Below are 24,324 nucleotides of genomic sequence, written 5' to 3' on the forward strand. Positions count from 1 at the left end.
GCGTTTCGGGGCTTTTCCCCCTGTTTTTGGGGCGGATCCCTCGTTTTTGGGGTCCCCCGCCCCCCCCCCGTTCTGTAGCCGGTGGTTTTTGGTTTATTTTTTCCAAAATAAATAAAATGTCGTTTTTTTAAGGTTTTCTAACTAAAACGTGAGCTTTTTTCGCCCCCGAATTGCCACGAATTCCCCCCAAAAATTGAACCAGGGGTTAAACTGGGAGTTTAAATGCGGTTAAACCGGTTTAATGGCACTAAACCGGTTCAGATCGGGCTCAAACTGGGACCCGCGGCTCCGCCATTCCCCCCCTCCCGCTTCTCGCCCCGCCGCGATGATTGACAGCGCCGCAGCCAATCCCCGCCAAGCCCCGCCCTCCCGCCGGCCAATCCGCGCGGGTAAAGCAACACGGGGGGCGGAGCCCGCGCGGCCGCGCCTCCTCCCTCCCCTCCTCGGGGCGCTCAGCCAATCAGCGCCTCTCCCCTCCCCTCGCCGTGATTGACAAGCCGCCTCAACCCCTCCCCGCCGCTCCGCCCCCCCTTCCCGTCTACGCGCCGCGATTGGCCGCGCGCATGAGTGACGCGGCCGGCAGCCAATCGCAGAGCGGGAATGCGCGGCGCGCCCACCCCCCCCCCCATCAAGTGGCGCACGCCCCGTTCCGTGCGGCGCAGAGGGCGGCGCGGGCGCCATTTTGCGAGCAGCCCCCGAAGAGGCGGCGGCGGCGGGAGCGGAGCGGGGCCGGAGCGGTGAGGGGGAAGCGGGGAAGCGGCGGCGGGCGCAGCGGGGGCGACACGAGGGGGACACGGTGCGGGATGCGGGGGGGGCGGGAATGGCGGAGCTTCCGTGTCCTTCACGCCGCGAGGCGGGAAAATGGGGGAGCGGGGGGGGGGAGGGGAATGAGGGGAAGATGGCGGCGCGGGGGGGGGGGGGGGCGGGCGTGGCTTGGAGGCGGGGGGCGTGGTTTAGGCGCGGGGGCGTGGCCTGGGCGCGCGTTGATTAAAGCGGGAGGGGGCGGGGTTAAGGCGCGGGGGCGTGGTTAAGGTTTAGGGGCGTGGCCTCCGTGGGCGCATTGATTTAAAGGGAGGGGGCGTGGCCTGCGCGCCGCGTTAGGTTGAACGGAGGGGGCGTGGCCACGGCGCGCATTGGTTTCAATGGGAGGGGGCGTGGCTTGGGGAGGGGGCGTGGCTTGTGCTTCTCTTCCAGGCTCAGCAGCGCGGGAAAACCCCCCCCCCCTTAATACTTTTGGGGAAGAAACACCTTTTTTGGCTTGTTTTGGGGGGGTCTCCCCCCCCACTGCGTGTTGTAGGGGTTTAAATTCAACCCCCGTGGGACAAAAGTTTGTTTTGTGTCGTTTTTTGGGTGAAAAAGCCGGTTTTTGGTTGGTTAGAAGGCGGGGGGGGTGGCACGACCCCCCCCCCCCCCCGCAGTTTTGAGGCAAAATGCCTCATTTTTGAGCAATTTAAGGGCTAAATCGCCTCGTTTTGAGGGTTAAAAAGGCAAAGGAAAGCCCTTTTTCCGTGGTGATTTTGGGGGAAAATGGGCATAAACCAGATGTTTTATTTCTCCTCATTTTGGGGGCGAAATGGGGTTAAATGAATTTTTTAGCAATGTTTTGGGGCTAAAGGGTGGGAAATTGGGTCAAAACCCCAACTTTTGGGCTTTTTTGGAGGTAAAATCAGCATAAAAATCGTTATTTTTGGGGCAAAACAGTGGAAATTATAGTTTTTGGGGTTGGGGTGGTAAAAAGTGGCAAAATGTACTTTTTTCGCCTCTTTTTGAGGGGGAAAAGGGCAAAAAATCCTTTTTCCGTGTGATTTTTGGGGCAGAACGGGCGCAAATCTGCGTTTTCCTCTATATTTTAGTTTAATTTTTTCGCAGCAAAAATGATAAATGTCCCATTTTCCGCACGATTTTGGGTGCAAAACCAGAATAAAACCCCTCAGTTTTCCCTCATTTTTGGGCTCGAAGAGGCAAAAAAACCCTTTTCCACCTTATTTTGGGGCTCGGTCCCCTCCCCCATTCAAATTTTGGGGCAAAATCCCCTTTTTTCCCGTCACTTTTGGGGCAAAAAGCACCAAAACCCCTTTTCCCCCTTTTTTCTCCCGAGGCCTCATCGCCCCCAAAATCCTCTTTTCTACCTCATTTTGAGGGGCCAAAACTGCCATAAAACCCCAAAAATGTGGCAGTTTTGCCCATTTTGGCATCACACCCCCCTCCTCATCACAATTTTGGGGTCAAACCCCTTTAAACCCCGATTTTCCCTGTCAAGTTTGGGGCAAAAAGCGCTTTTCCCGCCGTTTTCGCCTTGAGGCCGCATTGCCCCCAAAATCCCCTTTTCTACCTTTTTTTGAGGCGCCAAAAACGGGCTAAATCCCCCCAAATTTGGGATTTTGCCCCTTTTAGCCTCACCCTCCACCCCCCCATTAAAATTTTGAGGAAAAACCCCGCAATTTTGGGGCAAAATTCCACCTTTTCCCTATCCCCCCCGAATCGGCGTTTCCCCCCCAAAAAACCCCAATTTCCCCCCTTTTTATTCCGCAGGGCCCAGCGGTGACACCGGCCCCTCCCCCACCCTCTCCCCCCCAACCCCTCCCCCACCCCCCTCTCCCCCTCCCACCCCCCCCCCCCCCGAGCACCGTTTTGGGCTCAAATCAGCCGATTTTCGCCAATTCTTTTCGCGGGGGGGGCAGCGTGCGGGGGGAGGGGCAGCGCGGGGGAGGGGTCCCCGCCCCTCCCCCCCCCCAATCTAACCCCTCCCCCACCCCCTCTTGTGCTTCTTTTCACAGCGCGATTTTTTTAGAGCCGCCGGCGACCGTAAGTGCCAAATTCTCCTTTTTTCACCCCGAAACGATGAGTATTTTCCCCCCCTCCCCCCACTTTCAGCCCTTCCCCCACACCCACCTCCCCCCACCCCCCCAAAAATGGGCCCCAAGCCGGGGGGGGGGCGGGATCGGCCCCTCCCCCCACCCCCATTTTGGGGCCGTTTCCTCCCAAATTTTCACTTTTCCGCCCCAAAAAAAAAGCCCCAAAGCGGGCGACTCCCCCCGCCCCTCCCCCCGCCCCGCCCCCCACACGTAGAATTTTAAGGGGTTTTTGATTATTTTTATTATTGTTGTTGTTTTTTTTTTTAATTTTTTATTTTTATGGGTTTTTTCTTTTTTTTTTTTAATTTTTTATTTTTTTATTGTTTTTTTTTTTTTTTTTCCAAATTTTTCACCGTTTCCGGCCATTTTTCGGGCCCCTCCCCCCCATCCCCCCCAAGCCCCGCCCCCTTTGGCCCCTCCCCCTCCCGCCGCCGGCGAATCACGGACGACTTGGCCCCTCCCCCCCCCCACGGTAAGAGCCCATTAACGAGCGCTTAATTAGGCTTAATTGGGGGGGGAGGGATCATTAAGGGGCGTTAATTAACCCAGGGTTGTTAATTAGACGAGGGGGCTAATGAGGGGGGAGGGGCGCTAATTAACGAGGGGCCGGAGACCAGGCGACGCATCCACAGCGTTAATTAAGGGCTTAACGAGCCCCCCACGGGAGGTAAGTGGTTAATTAGCGCAGGGGCGGAGCTGACGGTGACGCGGCGGCCATCTTGGAAGATGATGACATCACTGCCGCGGCGGCCATCTTGGAAGATGGCGCCGCCCCCAAAAATCCCCCAAATTATTGAGTTTTGATGCCCCCACCACCCAAAATGACCCAAAAACGTTGAGTTTTGATGCCCCCACAACCCAAAATGACCCAAAAATGTTGAGTTTTGGTGCCCCCACAACCCAAAATGACCCAAAAACGTTGAGTTTTGGTGCCCCTACAACCCAAAATGACCCAAAAACGTTGAGTTTTGGTTCCACCAGCACCCAAAATGACCCAAAAACGTTGAGTTTTGGTTCCACCACCACCCAAGATGACCCAAAAACGTTGAGATTTGGTTCCACCAGCACCCAAAATGCCCTAAAAATGTTGAGTTTTGGTTCCACCACCACCCAAAATGACCCAAAAACGTTGAGTTTTGATGCCCCCACCACCCAAATCATTTAGTCTTGAAGACGCCACCACCCAAGATGACCCAAAAACGTTGAGTTTTGGTTCCACCAGCACCCAAAATGCCCCAAAAACGTTGAGTTTTGGTTCCACCACCACCCAAGATGACCTAAAAACGTTGAGTTTTGGTTCCACCACCACCCAAGATGACCTAAAAACGTTGAGTTTTGGTTCCACCAGCACCCAAAATGCCCCAAAAACGTTGAGTTTTGGTTCCACCACCACCCAAGATGACCTAAAAACGTTGAGTTTTGGTTCCACCAGCACCCAAAATGCCCCAAAAACGTTGAGTTTTGGTTCCACCACCACCCAAAATGACCCAAAAACGTTGAGTTTTGATGCCCCCACCACCCAAATCATTTAGTCTTGAAGACGCCACCACCCAAGATGACCCAAAAAACGTTGAGTTTTGGTTCCACCAGCACCCAAGATGTCCCAAAAACGTTGAGTTTTGGTTCCACCAGCACCCAAAATGCCCCCAAAGCATTGAGTTTCGGTTCAACCACCACCCAAATTGTTGCGTTTCGAAGACGTCACCACCCAAAATATTGACTTCCGATACTTCCAACCCCCCAAAACGCCCCAAAAAGGTGGATTTTAACGCCCTTCTCCCCCCAGGAGTCCCCGAGTGGTCCCCGCCATGGCCAGCAACGTCACCAACAAGACCGACCCGCGCTCCATGAACTCGCGCGTCTTCATCGGCAACCTCAACACGCTGGTGGTGAAGAAGAGCGACGTGGAGGCCATCTTCTCCAAGTACGGCAAGATCGTGGGCTGCTCGGTGCACAAGGGCTTCGCCTTCGTGCAGTACGTCAACGAGCGCAACGCGCGCGCCGCCGTGGCCGGCGAGGACGGGCGCATGATCGCCGGGCAGGTCCTCGGTGAGCGGCGGGGCCTGGGGGGCGGCGCCTTGGGTTTTGGGGGCGTTACGATGGGTTTTGGGGGCGTCTCGTTGGGTTTTGGGGACATTATGTTGAGTTTTGGGGGCGTCGCGTTGGGTTGTGGGGACATTACGATGGGTTTTGGGGGCGTCTTGTTGGGTTTTAGGGGCGTCTTGTTGGGTTTTGGGGGTGTCTCGTTGAGTTGTGGGGACATTACGTTGGGCTGTGGGGACATTATGATGGGTTTTAGGGGTGTCTTGTTGGGTTTTGGGGGCATCTCGTTGACTTTTGGGGACATGTTGAATTTTGGGTGCGTATTGTTGGATTGTAGGGACATTATGATGGATTTTGGGGGCGTCTTGTTGGGTTTTGGGGGCGTTTTGTTGGGCTTTGGGGGCGTCTCGTTGGGTTGTGGACATTATGATGGGTTTTGGGGGCGTCTCAGGTTATGGGGACATTATGTTGAGTTTTGGGGGCGTCGCGTTGGGTTTTGGCGGCGTCTTGTTGGGCTTTGGGGGCGTCTCGTTGGGTTGTGGACATTATGATGGGTTTTGGGGGCGTCTCAGGTTATGGGGACATTATGTTGGGTTTTGGGGGCGTCTTGTTGGGTTTTGGGGGCGTCTTGTTGGGCTTTGGGGGCGTCTTGTTGAGCTTTGGGGGCGTCTCGTTGGGTTATGGGGACATTATGTTGAGTTTTGGGTGCGTATTGTTGGATTGTAGGGACTTTATGATGGATTTTGGGGGCGTCTTGTTGGGTCTTGGGGACATTATAATGGGTTTTGGGGACATTACTTTGAGTTTTGGGGGCGTCTCATTGGGTTTTGGGGACATTGTGATGGGCTTTGGGGGCGTCTTGTTTTGGGGGCGTCTTGTTGAGTTTTGGGGGCATCTCATTGGGTTTTGGAGACATTATGATGGGTTTAGGGGGCGTCTCGGACTTTGGGGGCGTCTTGTTGAGTTTTGTGGGCATTATGTTGGGCTTTGGGGACATTATGTTGAGTTTTGGGGGCGTCTCATTGGGTTTTGGTGGCATCTTGTTGGGCTTTTGGGGCGTTTTGTTGGGTTTTGGGGATGTCACGTTGGGTTTTGAGGATGTTTTGTTGGGTTTTGGGGACATTGAGTTTTGGGGGCATTACGTTGAGTTTTGGGCGCGTTATGTTGGGCTTTGGGGACGTCTCGTTGGGCTTTTTGGGTGTTTCGTTGGGTTTTGGGGACGTCACATTGAGTTTTGGGGACGTTGCGTTGTGTTTCGGGGACGTTGAGGTTTGGGGACGTTACGATGACTTTTGGGAACGTTACATTTGGTTTTAAGGACGATTCATTGGGTTTTGGAGGCATCTCAAGGAGTTTTGGGGACATAACAGTGGGTTTTGGTGCCATTTCTGAGACCATTTTGTTGACTTTTGGGACTGTTTTGTTGCCTTTTGCCCCCATTTCCTTGACTTTTGGGCCCATTCCCTTGACTTTTTTCCCCGTTTCATTGACTTTTGGGCCCATTCCATTGACTTTTCTCCCCATCCTGTTGACTTTTGGGTCCATTTCATTGACTCTTTTCCCCATTTCATTGACTTTATTCTCCATCTCCTTGACTTTTGCGCCCATTTCATTGACTTTTGGGCCCATCCCGTTGACTTTTGGGTCTATTTCGTTGACTATTTTCCCCATTTCATTGACTATTTTCCCCATCCTGTTGACTTTTGGGCCCATTCCATTGACTTTTTTCCCCATTTTCTTGACTTTTGGCCCCATTTCATTGACTATTTTCCCCATCCCATTGACTTTTGGGCCCGTCCCATTGACTCTTTACCCTATTTCATTGACTATTTTCCCCATTTTCTTGACTTTTGGCCCCATTTCATTGACTATTTTCCCCATCTCGTTGACTTTTGGGCCCATCCCATTGACTCTTTACCCTATTTCATTGACTATTTTCCCCATTTTCTTGACTTTTTTCCCCATCCCGTTGACTTTTGGGCCCATTCCATTGACTTTTTACCACATTTCATTGACTATTTTCCCCATTTTCTTGACTTTTTTCCCCATCCCGTTGACTTTTGGGCTCATTTCTTTGACTACTTTCCCCATCCCGTTGACTCTTTACCCCATTCCATTGACTGTTTTCCCCATTTTCTTGACTTTTCCCCCCATTTCATTGACTTCCTCCCCCATTTCCTCGACCCCTCTCCCCCCACGGACACCCCCAAACCCCCTGAATGTCCCCCCAACCCCCAGACATCAACCTGGCGGCGGAGCCCAAGGTAAACCGAGGCAAGGGCGGGGTGAAGCGCTCGGCGGCCGAGATGTACGGGTCAGTACCCGCCCCACCTTCTCCCTCCCCCCTCGTCAGGTGGGACCCACAGCCCCCCCGCCCGCCCCATAGATCGTGGGGGTCCCCCGGGACCCCACGGGCCCCGCTGACCCCCCCGTCTGCCCCCCCAGGTCGTCCTTCGATCTCGACTACGACTTCCAGCGCGACTATTATGACAGGTACGGCGGCCATTTTGGGCTGGGCCCAAAAACCTCAGTTTCTGCCCCAAAAATACATTTTTCACAAAAAAACACAGTTTTTTCGCTCATAAAAACCCTTTTCATCCCAAAAAACACCTTTTTCTCCTCATAAACGCCCCTATTCTCCTCATAAACGCCCCTTTTCTCCTCATAAACATCCTTTTTTTCCTCATAAACACCCCTTTTTTTCTCCTCATAAACACCCCTTTTCTCCTCATAAACTCCTTTTTCTCCTCATAAACGCCCCTTTTCTCCTCATAAACAACCCTTTTGCCCCAAATAACCTTTTTTTTCCCCAAAAAACCCCCAGGTTTTTTTCCTCATAATAACCCCATTTCCCCCCCCAAAAACCCTTTTTTTTTCACCCAAAAAAATCCTCTTTTTACACCAAAATGCCTTTTATTGTCTCATAAAACCCCATTCTCCCAAAAAATTACCATTTTTTCTCTCATAAAAATCCCATTTTCCCCCAAAAAACCCCGTTTTTTTCACCAAAAAACCCACTTTTTATCTCCTCATAAAACCACCATTTTCGGCAAAAAAGCCAGCCTTTTTTTCCCCATAAAAACACCATTCCTCCCCCAAAAAAACCCTTTTTTCCCCCCAAAAAACCCACTTTTTTCTTCTCATAAAACCACCATTTCCCCCCAAAAAAAACCCCACATTTTCCCCCCAAAAAACTACTTTTTCTCCTCATAAAAAACCCACATTTTTTCCCCAAAAAACCCCACTTTTTCCTCAAAAAACCCCTTTTTCTTCTTTTAACCCCCATGTACCTCCCCATAACCCATTTCCCGCCAAAACCCTTTTCCTCCATTCCCACCCCAACAAACCACACTTTTCCCCACCAAAAAACCTTAAATCTCCTTAAATTAAAAGGAGAATTTTAATTAAATTTTAACTAAAACTTTAATTAATTTTAGAACTTTAATTAAAACTCCTTTTAATTCACTTAACACCCGCCCCTCCCACCTCCCCGTGCCCCGTTTCCCGCCAAAACCCGCCATCTTGCTCCCCGAAACGGGCGTTTTTCCCGCCATGACGGGGTGTTCGCCGCCCCCTGCAGGATGTACAGCTACCCGGCGCGCGTCCCCCCGCCGCCCCCCATCGCCCCCCGCGCCGTCGTCCCCTCCAAGCGCCAGCGCGTGTCCGGGGGCGGCGGGAACACCTCCCGGCGCGGGAAGAGCTTCAACTCCAAGAGCGGCCAGCGCGGATCCTCCTCCAAGTCCGGGAAACGTGAGTTCGTGCGACAAGATGGCTGCCAGGGGGGACAAGATGGCCGCCAGGGGGACAACGTGGCTGCTGGGGTAACAAGATGGCTGCCAGGGGAAGAACATGGCTGCTGGGGAGACAAGATGGCCGCCAGGGGGACAACATGGCTGCTGAGGGAACAAGATGGCCGCCAGGGGGACAACGTGGCTGCTGGGGGGACAAGATGGCTACCAGGGGGACAACGTGGCTGCTAGAGGGACAAGATGGCCGCCAGGGGGACAACATGGCTGCTGGGGAGACAAGATGGCCGCCGGGGGGACAGTGTGGCTGGTGGGGGAACAAGATGGCCACAGGGGGGACAACAACATGGCTGCTGGGGAACAAGATGGCCGCTGGCGGGGCAACAACATGGCCGCCGGGGGAACAAGATGGCCACTGAGGGGACAACATGGCTGCCAGGGAGAAGGGACAAGATGGCGGCCAAGGGGACAACGTGGTTGCCAAAGGGGTTGGGACAAGATGGCGGCCGAAGGGGTTGGAATAAGATGGCGGCCAGGGGGGCAGGATGGCAGCCAAGGGGACAAGATGGCGGGTGGAAGGGAAACAGGACAAGATGGCGGCAATTCTGAGGTAAATTTTTGCAGTTTTGAGGTAAAAGTTGGCAATTCTGAGGTAAATTTTGGTTGTTTTGAGGTAAACTTGCAATTTTGAGGTAAATGGGGTAATCTTAGAGTGATTTTATGTAATTTAGAGGTGAATTTCTGCAGTTTTGAGGTAAATTTTGGTCGTTTTGAGGTGAACTTGTAATTTTGAAGTAACATGGTCATTTTGGAGTGAATCTTGGCAGTTTTGAGATAAATTTTGAGATGAATTTTGGTCATTTTGAGTTAAACTTGCAATTTTGAGGTAACGGGGTCATTTAGGAGTGAATCTTGGCCATTTTGAGCTAAATTTTGATGTAAATTTCGGTCTTTTTGTGGTAAACTTGCAATTTTGAGGTAACGGGGCTATTTTTGAGTGAATCTTGTCAATTTTGAGCTAAATTTTGATGTAAATTTTGGTCTTTTTGAGGTAAACTTTCCATTTTGAGGTAACAGGGTCTTTTTGGAGTGAATCTTGGTAATTTTGAGCTAAATTTTGAGGTAAATTTTGGTCTTTTTGAGGTAAACTTGCTATTTTGAGGTAACAGGTTCATTTAGGAGCGAATCTTGGCAATTTTGAGCTAAATTTTGATGTAAATTTTGGTCTTTTTGAGGTAAACTTGCAATTTTGAGGTAAGGTGGTCATTTAGGAGTGAATCTTGGCAATTGTGAGGTGAATTTTGGCAATTTTGAGGTAAATTTTGCTTGTTTTGAGGTGAAGTTCCCATTTTGAGGTAAGGTGGTCATTTAGGAGTGAATCTTGGCAATTTAGATCTAAATTTTGAGGTAAATTTTGGTCTTTTTGAGGTAAACTTGCAATTTTGAAGTAACGTGGTCATTTTGTAGTGAATCTTGGCAATTTTGAGCTAAATTTTGAGGTAAATTTCGGTCTTATTGTGGTAAACTTGCAATTTTGAGGTAACGGGTTCATTTAGGAGCGAATCTTGTCAATTTTGAGCTAAATTTTGATGTAAATTTCAATCTTTTTGAGGTAAATTTGCACTTTTGAGATAAAGGGGTAATTTAAGAGCAAATTCAGCGCAATTTTGAGGTGAATTTGCGCGATTCTGAGGCGAACGTGTGTGTTTGCAGTGAAGGGCGACGACCTGCAGAGCATCAAGAAGGAGCTGAGCCAGATCAAGCAGAAGGTGGACGCGCTGCTGGAGAGCCTGGAGCGCATCGACCGCGAGCAGAGTGCGTGCCGCGCCCCCACCCCGATTTGGGGCGGAATCCCCCGTTTTAACCACTCTGGGCCTTCTCCCCGCAGAGCAGAAGAGCGAGAAGGCCGAGGAGGAGCCCAAGAAGGACGATGGCGGCGCGGGGGGGAAGGGCGAGCCCGCGGGCGCCGCCGACGAGTCGGGGGAGGAGGGCGACCTGCTGGATGACGAGGAGGCCGAGGAGCGGGGCGACGAGCAGGTGGGTGACGGGACAACTTCCGCAGGCTCAAAATGCCGACGTTTCACACGTTTCCAAATCCAAACCAGCAAATTCTCCAAAATTTCAAATTTTCCAAAATTCCGAAATTTCAAATTTTTCAAATTTCGAAATTTCAAATCTTTTAAAATTCTGAGATTTCAACATGTTCAAAAGTGTAAAATTTCATCATTTTCAAAATTGCGGAATTTCATTTTTTTCAAAATTGCGGAATTGCAAATTTTTCAAAATTGTGAAATCTCAAAATTTTCAAAATTCCAAATTTCAAGTTTTTTATAATTCTGAAATTTCAAAGTTTTACAAATTATGAAATCTCAATTTTTACAAAATTCTGAAATTTCAAGTTTTTCAAAATTCAAAATTTCAAGTTTTTCAAAATTCGAAATTTTAATTTTTTCAATTACGAGATTTCAGCATTTTACAATTCCGAAAATTCAACATTTTCAAAATCGCAAATTTCGAATTTTTCAAAATCCCAAAATGTCAGAATTTTCAGAATTTTGAAACCTCAAGATTTTCAACATTCTAAAATTTCAAATTTTTCAAAATATGAAATTTCAGGTTTTTTTAAAATTCTGAGATTGCAATTTAGAGGTAAATTCTTTCAGTTTTGAGAGCGATTCTGAGGCGAAATTTTGGGCTTTTGGAGGCGAATTTTGGACGTTTGGAGGCGAAATTTGGCCGTTTGGAGACAGTTTTTGGGCGTTTGGAGGCGAAATTTGGGCGTTTGGAGGTGAAATTTTGGGCGTTTGGAGGTGTAATTTGGGCGTTTGGAGGCAAATTTTGGGCGTTTGGAGGCGAAATGTGGGCGTTTTTAGGCAAATTTTGGGCGTTTTGAGGGGAAATGTGGATTTTGGGTGACATTGGCTGTCCCGCAGCTGGAGTCCATCAAGGGGGACGAGAAGGAGGCGGAGGAGGGCGAGGACGACCGGGACAGCGCCAACGGCGAGGACGATTCCTAAGGCCCCAAACCCGCCCCCGTTCGCCCCAAAAGGCCCCGTTTCCCACCCCCGTGCTCGTGCTGTCGTGGCCCCGCCCCCCCTGCCCCGCCCCCCGCGGCCCCGCCCCCCTCCCCCCCTTTTAATTTTGATACCTCGTTATGAGTTGATGATTAAAGGACGGATGGTTTGTAGATGTGGGGTGACCCATAAGTGACATGGGGACCCATAGAGCCCCGCGGTGACCAATGGGGACGCAGAGCTCCCCGAGCCACGCCCCTCCAGCTGTTGTGGGCGGGGCCAACTCCATTTCCCATGATGCTCCGCGGGTGCTGAGCCCCCTGGAGGGGGAACCATGTGATCCTGCAGGTGGGACCCAGGAGTGCCCCGAGGGACCCAGGAGTGCCCCGAGGGACCCAGGCGTTCGGGAGGGACCCAGGAGTGCCCCAAGGGACCCAGGAGTGCCCCGAGGGACCCAGGCGTTCGGGATGGACCCATGAGTGCCCCAAGGGACCCAGGAGTGCCCCGAGGGACCCAGGCGTTCGGGAGGGGACCCAGGAGTGCCCCAAGAGAGCCAGGCATTTGAGGGGGACCCAGGCGTCCGGGGGCTTTATTTACAATCCAATCGCAATAAATATCTACAGGGGGGCGGGGCTTCTGTACAGCGGGGGGTGGGGCCATGCGGGGGGCGGGGCATGCTGGGACAAGGCGGGAGGGGCCAGTCCAAGATGGCCGCTGAGAGTTGGGGAGGGGGCGTGCGATCCAAGATGGCTGCCGGGCTGGAAGTCGCTGTCGGAGAAGACGATGTGGACCAAAAGTGCCTTCCTACGGTGGCCGCCATGCACACCGGAAGTCCCCTCTTCGGTGGTCCAATCCAACCGGAAGTGGCCACCAAACGGGGCGGAAGTGCGGATCCAAGATGGCCGCCGCGGGTGGGCGGGGTCAGGCGCGGGGGGGGAGGGGCCGGCTGACCCGCACGCAGCCCCAATAGGCTGCGCGCAGCAGACACGCCCCCGCCCCCGCCCCCAGCGCCGCCCACCCCGCGTGGATTGGCCGGTAGCGCCGGGCGGGGCCCCACGTGCCCACCTATGGGAGAAAAGGGGCGGGGTCAGCGGGTCGCCGGACACCTGGGTCCCCCCCACCCCCCCCTTCAATCCCTGGGTCCCTTTAGCCCCGCCCCCTTTAAGCTCCACCCCTTACAGCTCCACCACAAGCCCCGCCCCTTTAGGCCCCACCCCTCAATTCCTTCCCCCCCATTGAACCCAATGACCCGTAAAGCCCCGCCCTCTTGGCCCCTCCCACCGCAACACCCTCCCCCTTTAAGCCCCTCCCCCTTTAGACCACGCCCCCTCCGGGCCCGCCCCCCAATCCACCCCCCCATTGGAATTCCCCCATTGGACCCCCGTGGCCCTTTAAGCCCCACCCTCATGAGCCCCGCCCCCTCCAGGCCCCGCCCCCGTTACCGCCAGCCCAGCAGCCGCCCCGGCCAATAGGAGCGCGAGGAGGAGGCAGCGCAGGCACCGCCCCCGCGGGAACCGCCCGCCAATGGCCGAGCTGTGGAGGGGCGGGGTCAGCACGGGACACGCCCACAACCAAGCCCCGCCCCCTCCCTTCCCACGCGGACATTTTGGGGCCATTTCAGGCTGTTTTGGGGCCATTTCAGGCTTGATTTTCACGCCAATTTTTTGGGGCTATTTCGGGACCATTTTTGGGCTGTTTGGGTCCACTTTTGCCCTCGATTTTGGGGCCATTTTCGGGATGTTCTGGGCTTGTTTTGGGTCCATTTAGTGTTATTCTGAGGTTTGCGTCTATTTTATGTTACTTTGGAGCCAATTTTGTGGCCATTTTGCGGCCATTTTGAGCCCATTTTGTGCCCATTTTGTGGCCATTTTGGGGTCATTTCCGGGTCTATTATTGGTCCCACCCCCCTCATTAAGCCCCGCCCACCAACCCCCCCCCCCAGCCAATCACTTACACCTTCCGGCAATGGGGACAACGCGCCAGCGAGCGCTCGGGGAGCTCCGCCCACTGCCGGTTAATCAGCGGTTAATTGGGGGGGGTTAATTAGGGGGTGTTAATTAGGGGGGGTTAATTAGGGGGGGTTAATTAGGGGGGGCTAATCAGGGGGGGTTAATTAGGAGGTAATTAGTGGTAATTAATTAGGGGGTCACGTGATGAACGGGGTAATTAGTGGTAATTAATTAGGGAGGGGTCATGTGATGAACGGGGAGGGGTCACCGGATGTCAATGAGGATGAATGGGGCGGGTAAGTGGGATGACCTGGGGCATAGGGGATAAGGGGAGGGGGCGTGGCTTGCAGGGAGGGGGCGTGGCTTGCGGAGGGGGCGTGGCTCGCGGAGGGGGCGTGTCTCACCAGGAAGGGGCCGCCGCAGTGGGCGCAGGACACGCGCACCCCGGGGGGCGGCGCCGCGGGGCCGGGGGCGCCGGGCGGGAGCGGGGACAGAGAGATGATGCGTTTGCTGCGGACAACGAGAAATGGGGTGAACTGGGGGGACTGGGGTGAACTGGGGGGACTGGGGGGTCCATGGGGCACTGGGAGGGGGGAACCGGGTCCCTCCCAGTGACTGTTCCCAGTATCAACTGGATCCCCCCCCAGTTCTTCTTGGCCCCTGTTGCTCAGTCCCAGTCCCCCCCAGTTACTCCCATTGCCTGTTCACAGTGCTCCCAGTGCCCCCATTCCCAGTCCCCCCATTCCCAGTCCCCCCAGTTTACCCCCAGACCCCCATTCCCCATTCCCAGTGCTCCCAGTCCCTCCCAAACCACCATTCCCAGTCCCCCCCATTCCCAGTCACCCCCAGTGCTCCCAATCCCCCCCATTCCCAGTCACCCCCACTCCCCCCATTCCCAGCCCCCCCCCCAGTCCCCCTAGTCCCCCCCTAGTGCTCCCACTCCCACCATTCCCAGTCCCCCCAGTCCCCCCATTCCCAGTTTCCCCCCATTCCCAGTCCCCCTCAGTCCCCCCAGTTCTCCCAGTCCCCCCATTCCCAGTCCCATCATTCCCAGTCCCCCCTAGTGCTCCCAGTCCCCCCCAGTCCCCCGATTCCCCCCCTAGTGTTCCCAGTCCCCCCATTCCCAGTCCCCCCAGTTTACCCCCAGACCCCCATTCTCCATTCCCAGTGCTCCCAGTCCCCCCCAAACCCACCATTCCCAGTGCTCCCAGTCCCCCCATTCCCAGTCCCCCCCAGTTCTCCCAGTCCCCCCAGTTTAGTCCCCGTCCCCCCAGTCCCCCCATTCCCAGTCCCTCCCAGTGCTCCCAGTACCCCCAGTCCCCCCCCAGTGTTCCCAGTCCCCCCAGTTTACCCCCATTCTCCATTCCCAGTGCTCCTAGTCCCCCCATTCCCAGTCCCCCCAGTCCCCCCAGTTTACCCCCAGTCCCCCCTAGTCCCCCCATTCCCAGCCCCCCATCCCCAGACCCCCCATTCCCCCCCACATCACCATCCCCCCCCACATCCCCCCACCCCCATCCCCCCCCGCACCAGTACGCGCGGGGGCAGGCGATGCGCCGGGCGCTGGCCCTGCACACCAGCAGGCAGTTGCAGGGACACCTCACGTACTTCTTCCCCGCGGGGGCCGTGCGGATTGGCTGCCGCGGGGGGCGGGGCCTCAGGACACGCCCCCTCAAGCCCCGCCCCTCTACAACACAACCCCGCCCCCCTTAACCCCGCCCATTCACACCCAGCCGCTTTAAGCCACACCCCTTTTGCCATGCACCCTTTAAGCCCCGCCCCCTTTAGTCCCCGCCCCCTTTAGTCCCCGCCCCTCGATCCTTTAACCCCAAGCCCCGCCCCTTTAAGCCCTGCCCCCTTTAGTCCCCGCCCCTTTAGCCATGCACCCTTTAAGCCACGCCCCCTTTATTCCCCACCCCTCACGCCCTTAACCCCAAGCCCCGCCCCCTTTAAGCCCCGCCCCCTTTAAGCCCCGCCCCCAACCCTCACCCTTCCGCAGCCCCGCCCCTTTGCCCCCACCCTCTCTAAGCCACACCCCCTTAAGACCCCTCCCTTTAAGCCACGCCCCCTCTCGGCCCCGCCCCCTCTCGGCTCCGCCCCCCCTTAAGCCCCGCCCCTCACCGTGGCCTCCCCGCAGCCCCCGCACTTCACCACGTGCTGGTGCCCTTTGCCCTCCACGCTGATTGGCCGCTGGCAGACGCGGCACGTGACCGCCGGCCCCGCCCCCTCCTCCTCCTCCTCCTCCTCGGCCCCGCCCTCTCCTCCCGGGCTGCCCAGTGGCGAGTAAGGGGGCGGGGCCTCCGCCAGCCCCGCCCCTCCGCTCCCTGTCAATCAATGGGAAGGGGAGGGGGTGAGCGGCGCGCGGTCCCGCCAACCCCCGCCCCCTTCGCAAACCCCGCCCCCCCTCCTAACCCCGCCCCCCGCAGGCCACGCCCACCCCGCACAAGCCCCGCCCCCCTCTCACCGCCGCCCTGCGTCCCGCCGGTTCCCGCCTCGGGCGGCAGCAGCGGTGAGCGCTCCCCGTCCGCCATGACAGCGCCGGCCGCCCGCCCATTGGCCCGCCCGCCCCACGTGACCGCGCGCCGCGCCCTCCCATTCGCCGCCGCCGCTCCGCCGCGGCTCCGCCCCCCCTCCCGCTGCGTTGCCGGGCGACCGCCGCGCGCTCCCATTGGCCGCCGCGCCTCACGTGACTCCCCCCCACCTCCACGCGTTGCCGGGCAACCGCCGCGCCCTCCCATTGGCCGCCGTGACTCGCGCGTTGCCGCGGCCACGCCCCCGCCCCGGTTTCCATGGCGATGCGAGGGGGGCGGGGAAGCAAAGCGCGGCCGGGGATTGGTCGAGCCGCGGGGCCGTGACCGGCGCGGTGACGTCACGGCCCAGCGGACTATATAAGGGGCGGGCGCGGAGCCGGCGCTGCTGGAGAAATGGAGGGGAGGTGAGACGGGAACTCCTGGGTCCCTTGGGGCACTCCTGGGTCCCCCCCCTAACTCCTGGGTCCCTTGGGGCACTCCTGAGTTCCTCCCGAACTCCTGGGTCCCTTGGGACACTCCTGGGTCCCCTCCCGAACTCCTGGGTCCCCTCTTTGGGTCCTTCTCTAATTCTTGCGTCCTTTGGGGCATTCCTGGGTCCCTCCCGAACTCCTGGGTCCCCTCTTTGGGTCCATCCTGAACTCCTGGGTCTCTCCCGAACTCCTGGGTCCCCTGGGCGAGGCCCCGCCCCCCCCACCCCATCCCAAAGTCCCTTTGGCCGCGGGCCCGGTGGACCCAGGAGTTCGGGTGGTGGTTTGAAGTCATAGCGGGGGCTGGTGTGGGGGGGGCTGAGGCTACTTGGGGGTCAATCTGTGGGTCAGGCTCTGGGGCTAGGGGCTCTCTATGGGTCACTCTATGGGGGTCACTTATGGGTCGCTGTGGGTCTCTATGGGGCTCTGTGCATCCCCATGGTCACTCTATGGGTCTCTCTGGTCACTCTATGGGTCCCCATGGGTCTCTGAGTCTCTCTGATCACTTATGGGTCCCCATGGTCACTTATGGGTCTCTCTGGTCACTCTATGGGTCTCTGGGTCCCCATGGTCACTTATGGGTCTCTATGGTCACTCTATGGGTCCCCATGGGTCTCTGGGTCTCTCTATGCTCACTCTATGGGTCCCCCTGGTCACTCTATGGGTCCCCCTGGTCACTCTATGGGTCGCTCTGGGTCCCCATGGTCACTCTATGGGTCCCCATGGTCACTCTATGGGTCCCCATGGTCACTTATGGGTCCCCATGGTCACTCTATGGGTCTCTGGGTCTCTCTGATCACTTACGGGTCTCTATGGGTTTCTGAGTCCCCATGGTCACTCTATGGGTCCCCATGGGTCTCTGGGTCTCCCTGATCACTTATGGGTCCCTGTGGGTCCCCATGGTCACTTATGGGTCCCCATGGTCACTCTATGGGTCCTCGTGGGTTTCTGTGTCCCCATGGTCACTTATGGGTCTCTCTGGTCACTGTATGGGTCCCCGTGGGTCTCTGGGTCCCCATGGTCACTTGTGGGTCCCTGTGGGTCCCTGTGTGTCCCCATGGTCACTTATGGGTCTGTCCCAGCTACGAGGCGGCGGCGGAAGCAGCCAATTGGCTGCGGGGGCGCCTGGGGGGCGTGACCCCCCGCGTGGGGCTGATCTGTGGGTCCGGCCTGGGGGGGCTGGTGGCGGCGCTGGAGGGGGCCCAGAGCGCCCCCTACGGGGACGTCCCGCACTTCAAACCTGCCTCCGGTGAGCGGGCGGGGGGCATCGGGGGGTCAGGGGGGGTGAATGGGGGGGGTCAATGGGGATGAGTGGGGGGTCAATGGGTTCAATGGGGATGAATGGGGGGGGTCAGTGGGGATGAGTGGGGGGTCAATGAGTTCAATGGGGATGAATGGGGGGAGTCAATGGGGATGAATGGGGGGTCAATGGGTTCAATGGGGATGAATGGGGATGAGTGGGGGGTCAATGGGGGTGAGTGGGTGGTCGATGGGGGTCAATGGGGATGAGTGGGGGTCAATGGGGATGAACGGGCAATCAATGGGGGGTCGATGGGGATCAATGGGGGTCAGTGGGGGTAAGTGGGGATCAATGAGGGTCAATGGGCGTCAATGGGGATGAAGGGGGGGTCAATGGGGGTCAGTGGGGATGAATGGGGGGGTCAGTGGGGACGAATGAGGGGGGTCAATGGGGTCAGTGGGGATGATTGGGGGGTCAATGGGGATCGATGGGGGGTCAATGGGGATGAAAGGGGGGGTCAGTGGGGATGAGTGGGGGTCAATGGGGGTCAATGGGGATGAAGGGGGGTCAATGGGGGGTCAATGGGGATGAATGGGGGGTCAATGGGGATGAATGGGGGGGGACTGGGCGCACCGGGAAGGTCTGTGGGGCTTGTACTGGTCTATATTGGTTTATACTGGGGGGGTCTTTGGGGGGCCTGTACTGGTCTGTACGGGTCTGTACTGGTCTGTACTGGTGTATACAGTGCCCGGCCACGCGGGGCGGGTGGTCTGGGGGCTCCTGGGCGGCATCCCCGTCATCGTCCTGCAGGGGCGGAGCCACCTCTACGAGGGACACGGCCCCGCCCAGGTCAGCGCCCCGGACGCCTGGGTCCCTCCCCGGACGCCTGGGTCCCCCCGATCCCCATGTCCCCCAACCCCCGAACTCCTGGGTTCCTCCCGAACTCCTGGGTCCCCGATTTGGGTCCTCCCTGATTCCCATGTCCCCCCAGTCCCCAAACTCCTGGGTCCCTTGGGGCACTCCTGGGTCCTTCCCGAACCCCTGGGTCGTTTGGGGCATTCCTGGGTCCCTCCCGAACTCCTGGGTCCCCGATTTGGGTCTCCCCTGACCCCCATGTCCCCCCAGTCCCCAAACTCCTGGGTCCTCCCCCAGAACTCCTGGGTCCCTCCTGACCCCCACGTCCCCCCACTCCCTGCACTCCTGGGTCCCTCAGGGCACTCCTGGGTCCCTCCCGACCTCCTGGGTCCCCCCTGACCCCCATGTCCCCCACTCCTTGCACTCCTGGGTCCCTCAGGGCACTCCTGGGTCCCTCCCGACTTCTTGGGTCCCCTCTGACCCCCATGTCCCCCACTCCCCGCACTCCTGGGTCCCTCCCAACTCCCAAGTCCCCCCCAGAACTCCTGGGTCCCCCCTGACCCCCATGTCCCCCCAACTCCTGCACTCCTGGGTCCCTTGGGGCACTCCTGGGTCCCTCCCAACCTCCTGGGTTCCCCCTGACCCCCATGTCCCCCCAACCCCTGAACTCCTGGGTCCTCCCCCAGAACTCCTGGGTCCCCCCTGACCCCTGTGTCCCCCCACCCCTCGAACTCCTGGGTCCCTCCTGAACTCCTAGGTCCCTCCCAACTCCCAGGTCCCCCTCCAGAACTCCTGGGTCCCCCTGACCCCCGTGTCCCCCCTGTCCCCCCCAATCCCCAAACTCCTGGGTCCCTGGGTCCCCCCCAGAACTCCTGGGTCCCCCCTGCTCCCCATGTCCCCCCACCCCCCGAACTCCTGTGTCCCCCCCTGACTCCCGTGACCCCGGGGCACTCCTGGGTCCCGGGGGCACTCCTGGGTCCGCAGGTGGCGCTGCCGGTGCGCACGCTGGCGCTGCTGGGCGTGCACACGCTGGTGCTGACCAACCCAGACCCCCGTGTCCCCCCACCCCCCGAACTCCTGGGTCCCTGGGTCTCCCCCTGACTCCCGTGACCCCGGGGCACTCCTGGGTCCCCGGGGCACTCCTGGGTCCGCAGGTGGCGCTGCCGGTGCGCGCGCTGGCGCTGCTGGGCGTGCACACGCTGGTGCTGACCAACGCCGCCGGCAGCCTCCGCCGCCCCCTGCGCCCGGGGCAGCTGCTGCTGCTGCGCGACCACATCGACCTGCCCGGCATGGCCGGCAACGGCGTCCTCGTGGGGCCCAACGACGACAGGTGGGACCCAGGAGTGCCCCAGGGGACCCGGGAGGGCAGGGAGGGACCCAGGAGTGCCCCAGGGGACCCGGGAGGGCAAGAGGGACCCAGGAGGGCAGGAGGGACCCAGGAGTGCCCCAGGGGACCTGGGAGGGCAGGAGGGACCCAGGAGTGCCCCAGGGGATCTGGGAGGGCAGGGTGTGGGGGAACATGTGGGTCAGAGGGACCCAGGAGTGCCCCGGGAGGGTGGGGAGGAACCCAGGAGTGCCCCGAGGGACTTGAGAGGGCGGGAGGGACCCAGGAGTACCCCGGGGGACCCAGGAGGACGGGGAGTGGGGGGACAGGGGGGCAGGATGGACCCAGGAGTTCAGGGGGAACCCAGGAGTTCGGGGAGGGACCCAGGAGTGCCCCGGGGGACTCAGGAGTTCAGGGACTGGGGGGACATGGGAGTGGGAGGGACCCAAGAGTGCCCCAAGGGAACCAGGGGTGCAGGGAGTGGGGGGACATGGGGGTCAGAGGGACCCAGGAGTTCAGGGAGGGACCCAGGAGTGCCCCAAGGGACCCGGAAGTGCGCGGACTGGGGGGACGTGAGGGTCAGGGAGGACCCAGGAGTTCGGGAGGGACCCAGGCGTGCCCCCTTGGCAGGTTCGGGCCTCGTTTCCCCGTCATGGCGGCCGCCTACGACCCCGCCCTGCGGCGCGCGGCGCTGGCCTTGGCCCCGCCCGCCCTGCGGCCCCGCCCGGGCGTGTACGCGGGCGTGTCCGGCCCCGCCTACGAGACGCCGGCCGAGTGCCGCCTGCTGCGCCGCCTGGGCGCCGACGCCGTCGGTGAGTCCTGGGCCTGGTTTTAGTGCCGTGAAGGGCCTAAGAGCAGGTTGGGCTCCTAAAACCAGTTTTAAGGCCGTGAATGGTCTAAGAAGAGATTAAACCCCACAAATTGCTCTTAAAACCAGTTTTAAGGCCTCGAAGAGCATAGGAAAAGATTTAGCTCGTAAAACTGGTTTTAAGGCTATGAATGGCTTAAGAACAGGTTTAGGTCTTAAAACCGGTTTTAAGGCCGTGAATGGTCTAAGAATGGATTAAAGCGCAGAAATGGCTCCTAAAACCAGTTTTAAGGCCATGAATGGTCTGAGAACGGATTAAGCCCCACAAATTGCTCTTAAAACCGATTTTAAGGCCTCAAAGGGCATAAGAAAAGATTTAGCTCGTAAAACTGGTTTTAAGGCTATGAATGGCCTAAGAACAGATTTAGCTTCTAAAACCGGTTTTAAGGCCATGAATGGTCTAAGAATAGATTAAGCCCCACAAATTGCTCTTAAAACCAGTTTTAAGGCCTCAAAGGGCATAAGAAAAGATTTAGCTCATAAAACTGGTTTTAAGGCTATGAATGGCTTAAGAACAGGTTTAGCTCCTAAAACCGGTTTTAAGGCCGTGAATGGTCTAAGAATGGATTAAAGCCCACAAATTGCTCTTAAAACCAGTTTTAAGGCCTCAAAGGGCCTAAGAACAGATTTAGCTCATAAAACTGGTTTTAAGGCCATGAATGGTCTAAGAACGGATTAAGCCCCACAAATGGCTCCTAAAACTGGTTTTAAGGCTTCAAAGGGCCTAAAAACAGGTTTAGCTCATAAAACTGGTTTTAAGGCTACGAATGGCCTAAGAACAGATTTAGCTTCTAAAACCGGTTTTAAGGCCATGAATGGTCTAAGAACAGATTAAGCCCCACAAATGGCTCCTAAACCGGGTTTTAAGGTTATGAATGGTTTCAGAACAGATCTGGCTCTTAAAACTGGTTCTAAGGCCCCAAAAAGGCCCCCGATCTCGCTCGAAAAAGCCCCGGTCGGCCCCCAAATGGGCGTGACCTGAGTGGGCGTGGCCTGAGTGAGCGTGTCCCCGCAGGGATGTCGACGGTGGGGGAGGCGACGGCCGCGCGGCACCTGGGGCTGCGGGTGCTGGGCCTGTCGCTCATCACCAACATGGCCGCCGGGGGCGGGGCCAGCGACGATGAGGAGGAGGAGGAGGAAGCGGAGAGGGCGGGGCCGGAAGTGGCCACGCCCAGCGAACACGCGGCCGTGCTGGAGGCGGCCGAAGGCGCCGCCGTCCTGATCCGCGACCTGCTGGTGGCGCTGGCGCCGCTGCTGGCCAATCGTGACTCGCCGACCAAGGGGGCGGGGCCGTGACCCCGCCCTAAGCCCGGCTTAGCACTGCGGAGGGCTCGGGTTCATCTGGGATTGGTTGGGGGTTTGTTGGGGCTCCGGGTGAATCTTGTCTTAATCCGGGCTGACCTTGGGGTCGTTTGAGCTTAATCCTGGGTTAATTGGGGTTTAATCCCGGGTTAATCTTGGGTTAGTTTAATCTGGATTAACCTTGGGTTTGACTGCGATCCTGGGTTGGTACTCTATTAGTCCTGGTTTAATTGAGGTTTAATCCCAGGTTAATCTCAGTTTAGTTTAATCTGGATTAACCCCGGGGTATCTTGGCTGTAGTCCTGGGTTAACACTCAATTAGTCCTAGTTTAACCCCAGGTTAATCTTGGTTTAGTCCCGCCTTAAACTCAGGTTAAAACCAGCTTAGTCCTGGGTTAATCCACCACAAATTAATCGTTGTTTAGTTCAATGTGGGTTAATCTCGGGTTAGTCTGAGTTTAGTCCTGGGTTAATACTCAGTTGGTCCTGGTTTAATCGGGGTTTAATCCCAGGTTAATCCTGGTTTAGTCCCACCTATAAATCAGGTTAAAACTGATTTATTCCTGGGTTAATCTGGAGTGAATCCTGAGTTAATCTTGGCTTAGTTTAATGTGGCTTAATCTTGAGTTAGTTTGACATTAATCCTGGGTTAATGTTCAGTTAGTCCTGGGTTAAATTGGGGTAGTTCCACATTAATCCCCAATTAGTCCCAGGTTAATCTTGGGTTACTTCTCCTGCTAATCTTGGGTTAATCCTGAATTAGATCCTGACTTAATCAGGTTGATCTTGGGTTCGTTTGACCTTAATTAGTCCTTGTTTAATGGTGGTTCTTCCCGCTTTAATCCCAGGTTGATTTTGCGTTAGTCCTAGGCTAATCTGGGGTTGGTTCTGCCTTAATTTGGGACTAATAGTGAGTTATTCTGGCCTTAATCCTGAGTTAACCTTGTCTTAGTTCCAGGTTAATCTTGGGTCAGTTCCACATTAATCCTGTCTTAATTTTGATTTAATTTGGGGTTAATCCTGAATTAGACCCTGAGTTAATCTGGGCTTGATTTTGGTTTAGTCCCAGGTTAATTGTGGGTTAATTAATCCTGATTTGATCTCGGGTTCTACCTTAATCGTGTCTTAACACTGAATTAATCCCGGGTTAATCTCGGGTTCGGCCAGTTGTTTAATCCCCATTTAAACCCAGTCTACCTGCTTGTCCCCCTTTGTCCCTTCGATGTTAATCCCGGTTCATCCCGCATTTAATCCTGGGTTTAATCCCGGCCTAATCCTGACTCACTCGCATCATCATCTCAATCAAGTTTTAAACCCGGTTTAAACCCGTGTTATTTGCATGTTAAACCTGGTTCAAACAGGTGTTGAACCCGAGTTAATCCCGGTTTAAAACCTGAGTTTCTCCCTTACTAAACCCGGTTTCATTTGCCCTTAATCTGCCTTCAACCCCAGTTTAATTCCGGTTTAACCCCCGTGTCAATCCCAATTTAAACCCCCGGTTCCTCCCCTACTAAACCCAGTTTAATTCTCCCTTAATCCCAGTTCAATCCCGGTTTAAACCCCCCATTCCTCCCCTACTAAACCCAGTTTAATTCTCCCTTAATCCAGTTTAATCGCGGTTTAAACCCCCAATCCCTCCCATATTAAACTTGGCTTAATTCACATTTAATCCCACTTTAATCCCGGCTTTTCCCACCTGTCAATCACCCCATTGGCCCCACTCCCTCCCCCCCTTAAACTAATTCCTCCCAATGGGACCAATTAATTACCCCCCCCCGGACCAATTAATTAATTAACCCCCCCTAATTAATTAATCAACCGATTCAGGGACCAAAAGGGTTAATTAATCACTGCTTAGTGACGGTCGTTAATGAGGGGGAGTGGCCCCTCCCCCCCAGCTGTGATGAGGCAATTAAAAGCGTTAATTACCCTTAATGAGCGTCGGGCGTGATCGCTGCGGGGGGGGGGAGGGGTTGGGAACCCAGGCGTCCGGGTGAGGCCCCTCCCCCCCATATCCCATCAGGCGTTGCGAAAGGGGGGACCCAGGCGTTCGGGAGGGGACCCAGGCGTCCGGCCGGACGCCTGGGTCCCCTCCCGAACGCCTGGGTCCCCCCCACGAACGCCTGGGTCCCC

General features: G+C 56.5%; 3 protein-coding genes across 6 annotated transcripts; 2 read left to right on the plus strand and 1 right to left on the minus strand.

Moving 5' to 3' along the window:
- Positions 1-602: 602 nt before the first annotated feature.
- HNRNPC (heterogeneous nuclear ribonucleoprotein C) lies at positions 603-11,831 on the plus strand. 4 transcript variants are annotated; one of them, XM_080361595.1, is made up of 9 exons: positions 643-737; positions 2,778-2,805; positions 4,642-4,904; positions 7,137-7,251; positions 7,344-7,391; positions 8,479-8,648; positions 10,358-10,459; positions 10,533-10,681; positions 11,578-11,831. In XM_080361595.1, exons 3-9 carry the CDS (start codon positions 4,664-4,666, stop codon positions 11,659-11,661), a joined length of 909 nt encoding a protein of 302 aa, XP_080217721.1. In that variant the 5' UTR covers positions 643-737; positions 2,778-2,805; positions 4,642-4,663; the 3' UTR covers positions 11,662-11,831. The 4 variants fall into 4 exon arrangements, with proteins under 4 accessions (XP_080217722.1, XP_080217721.1, XP_080217724.1 ...); XM_080361598.1 differs by having other exon boundaries at positions 7,137-7,212; XM_080361596.1 differs by lacking the exon at positions 2,778-2,805 and having other exon boundaries at positions 603-737.
- Positions 11,832-12,275: 444 nt separating this feature from the next.
- Positions 12,276-16,135, minus strand: PIP4P1 (phosphatidylinositol-4,5-bisphosphate 4-phosphatase 1; the record flags this gene model as incomplete). Its single annotated transcript, XM_080361576.1, has 6 exons — positions 12,276-12,723; positions 13,613-13,665; positions 14,012-14,117; positions 15,135-15,241; positions 15,726-15,928; positions 16,069-16,135. 6 exons carry the CDS (start codon positions 16,133-16,135, stop codon positions 12,276-12,278), a joined length of 984 nt encoding a protein of 327 aa, XP_080217702.1.
- A 393-nt stretch (positions 16,136-16,528) lies between these two features.
- On the plus strand, positions 16,529-22,185 carry PNP (purine nucleoside phosphorylase; the record flags this gene model as incomplete). The annotated part of the gene is made up of 6 exons (XM_080361577.1): positions 16,529-16,539; positions 17,685-17,851; positions 18,588-18,691; positions 19,852-20,027; positions 20,652-20,833; positions 21,905-22,185. The coding sequence occupies 6 exons, from the start codon at positions 16,529-16,531 to the stop codon at positions 22,183-22,185; spliced, it is 921 nt and encodes a 306-aa protein (XP_080217703.1).
- Between the last annotated feature and the right edge of the window lie 2,139 nt (positions 22,186-24,324).

The sequence above is a fragment of the Nesoenas mayeri genome, assembly GCF_963082525.1.
Source record: "Nesoenas mayeri genome assembly, chromosome: 34".
Classification (NCBI taxonomy): Eukaryota; Metazoa; Chordata; class Aves; order Columbiformes; family Columbidae; genus Nesoenas; species Nesoenas mayeri.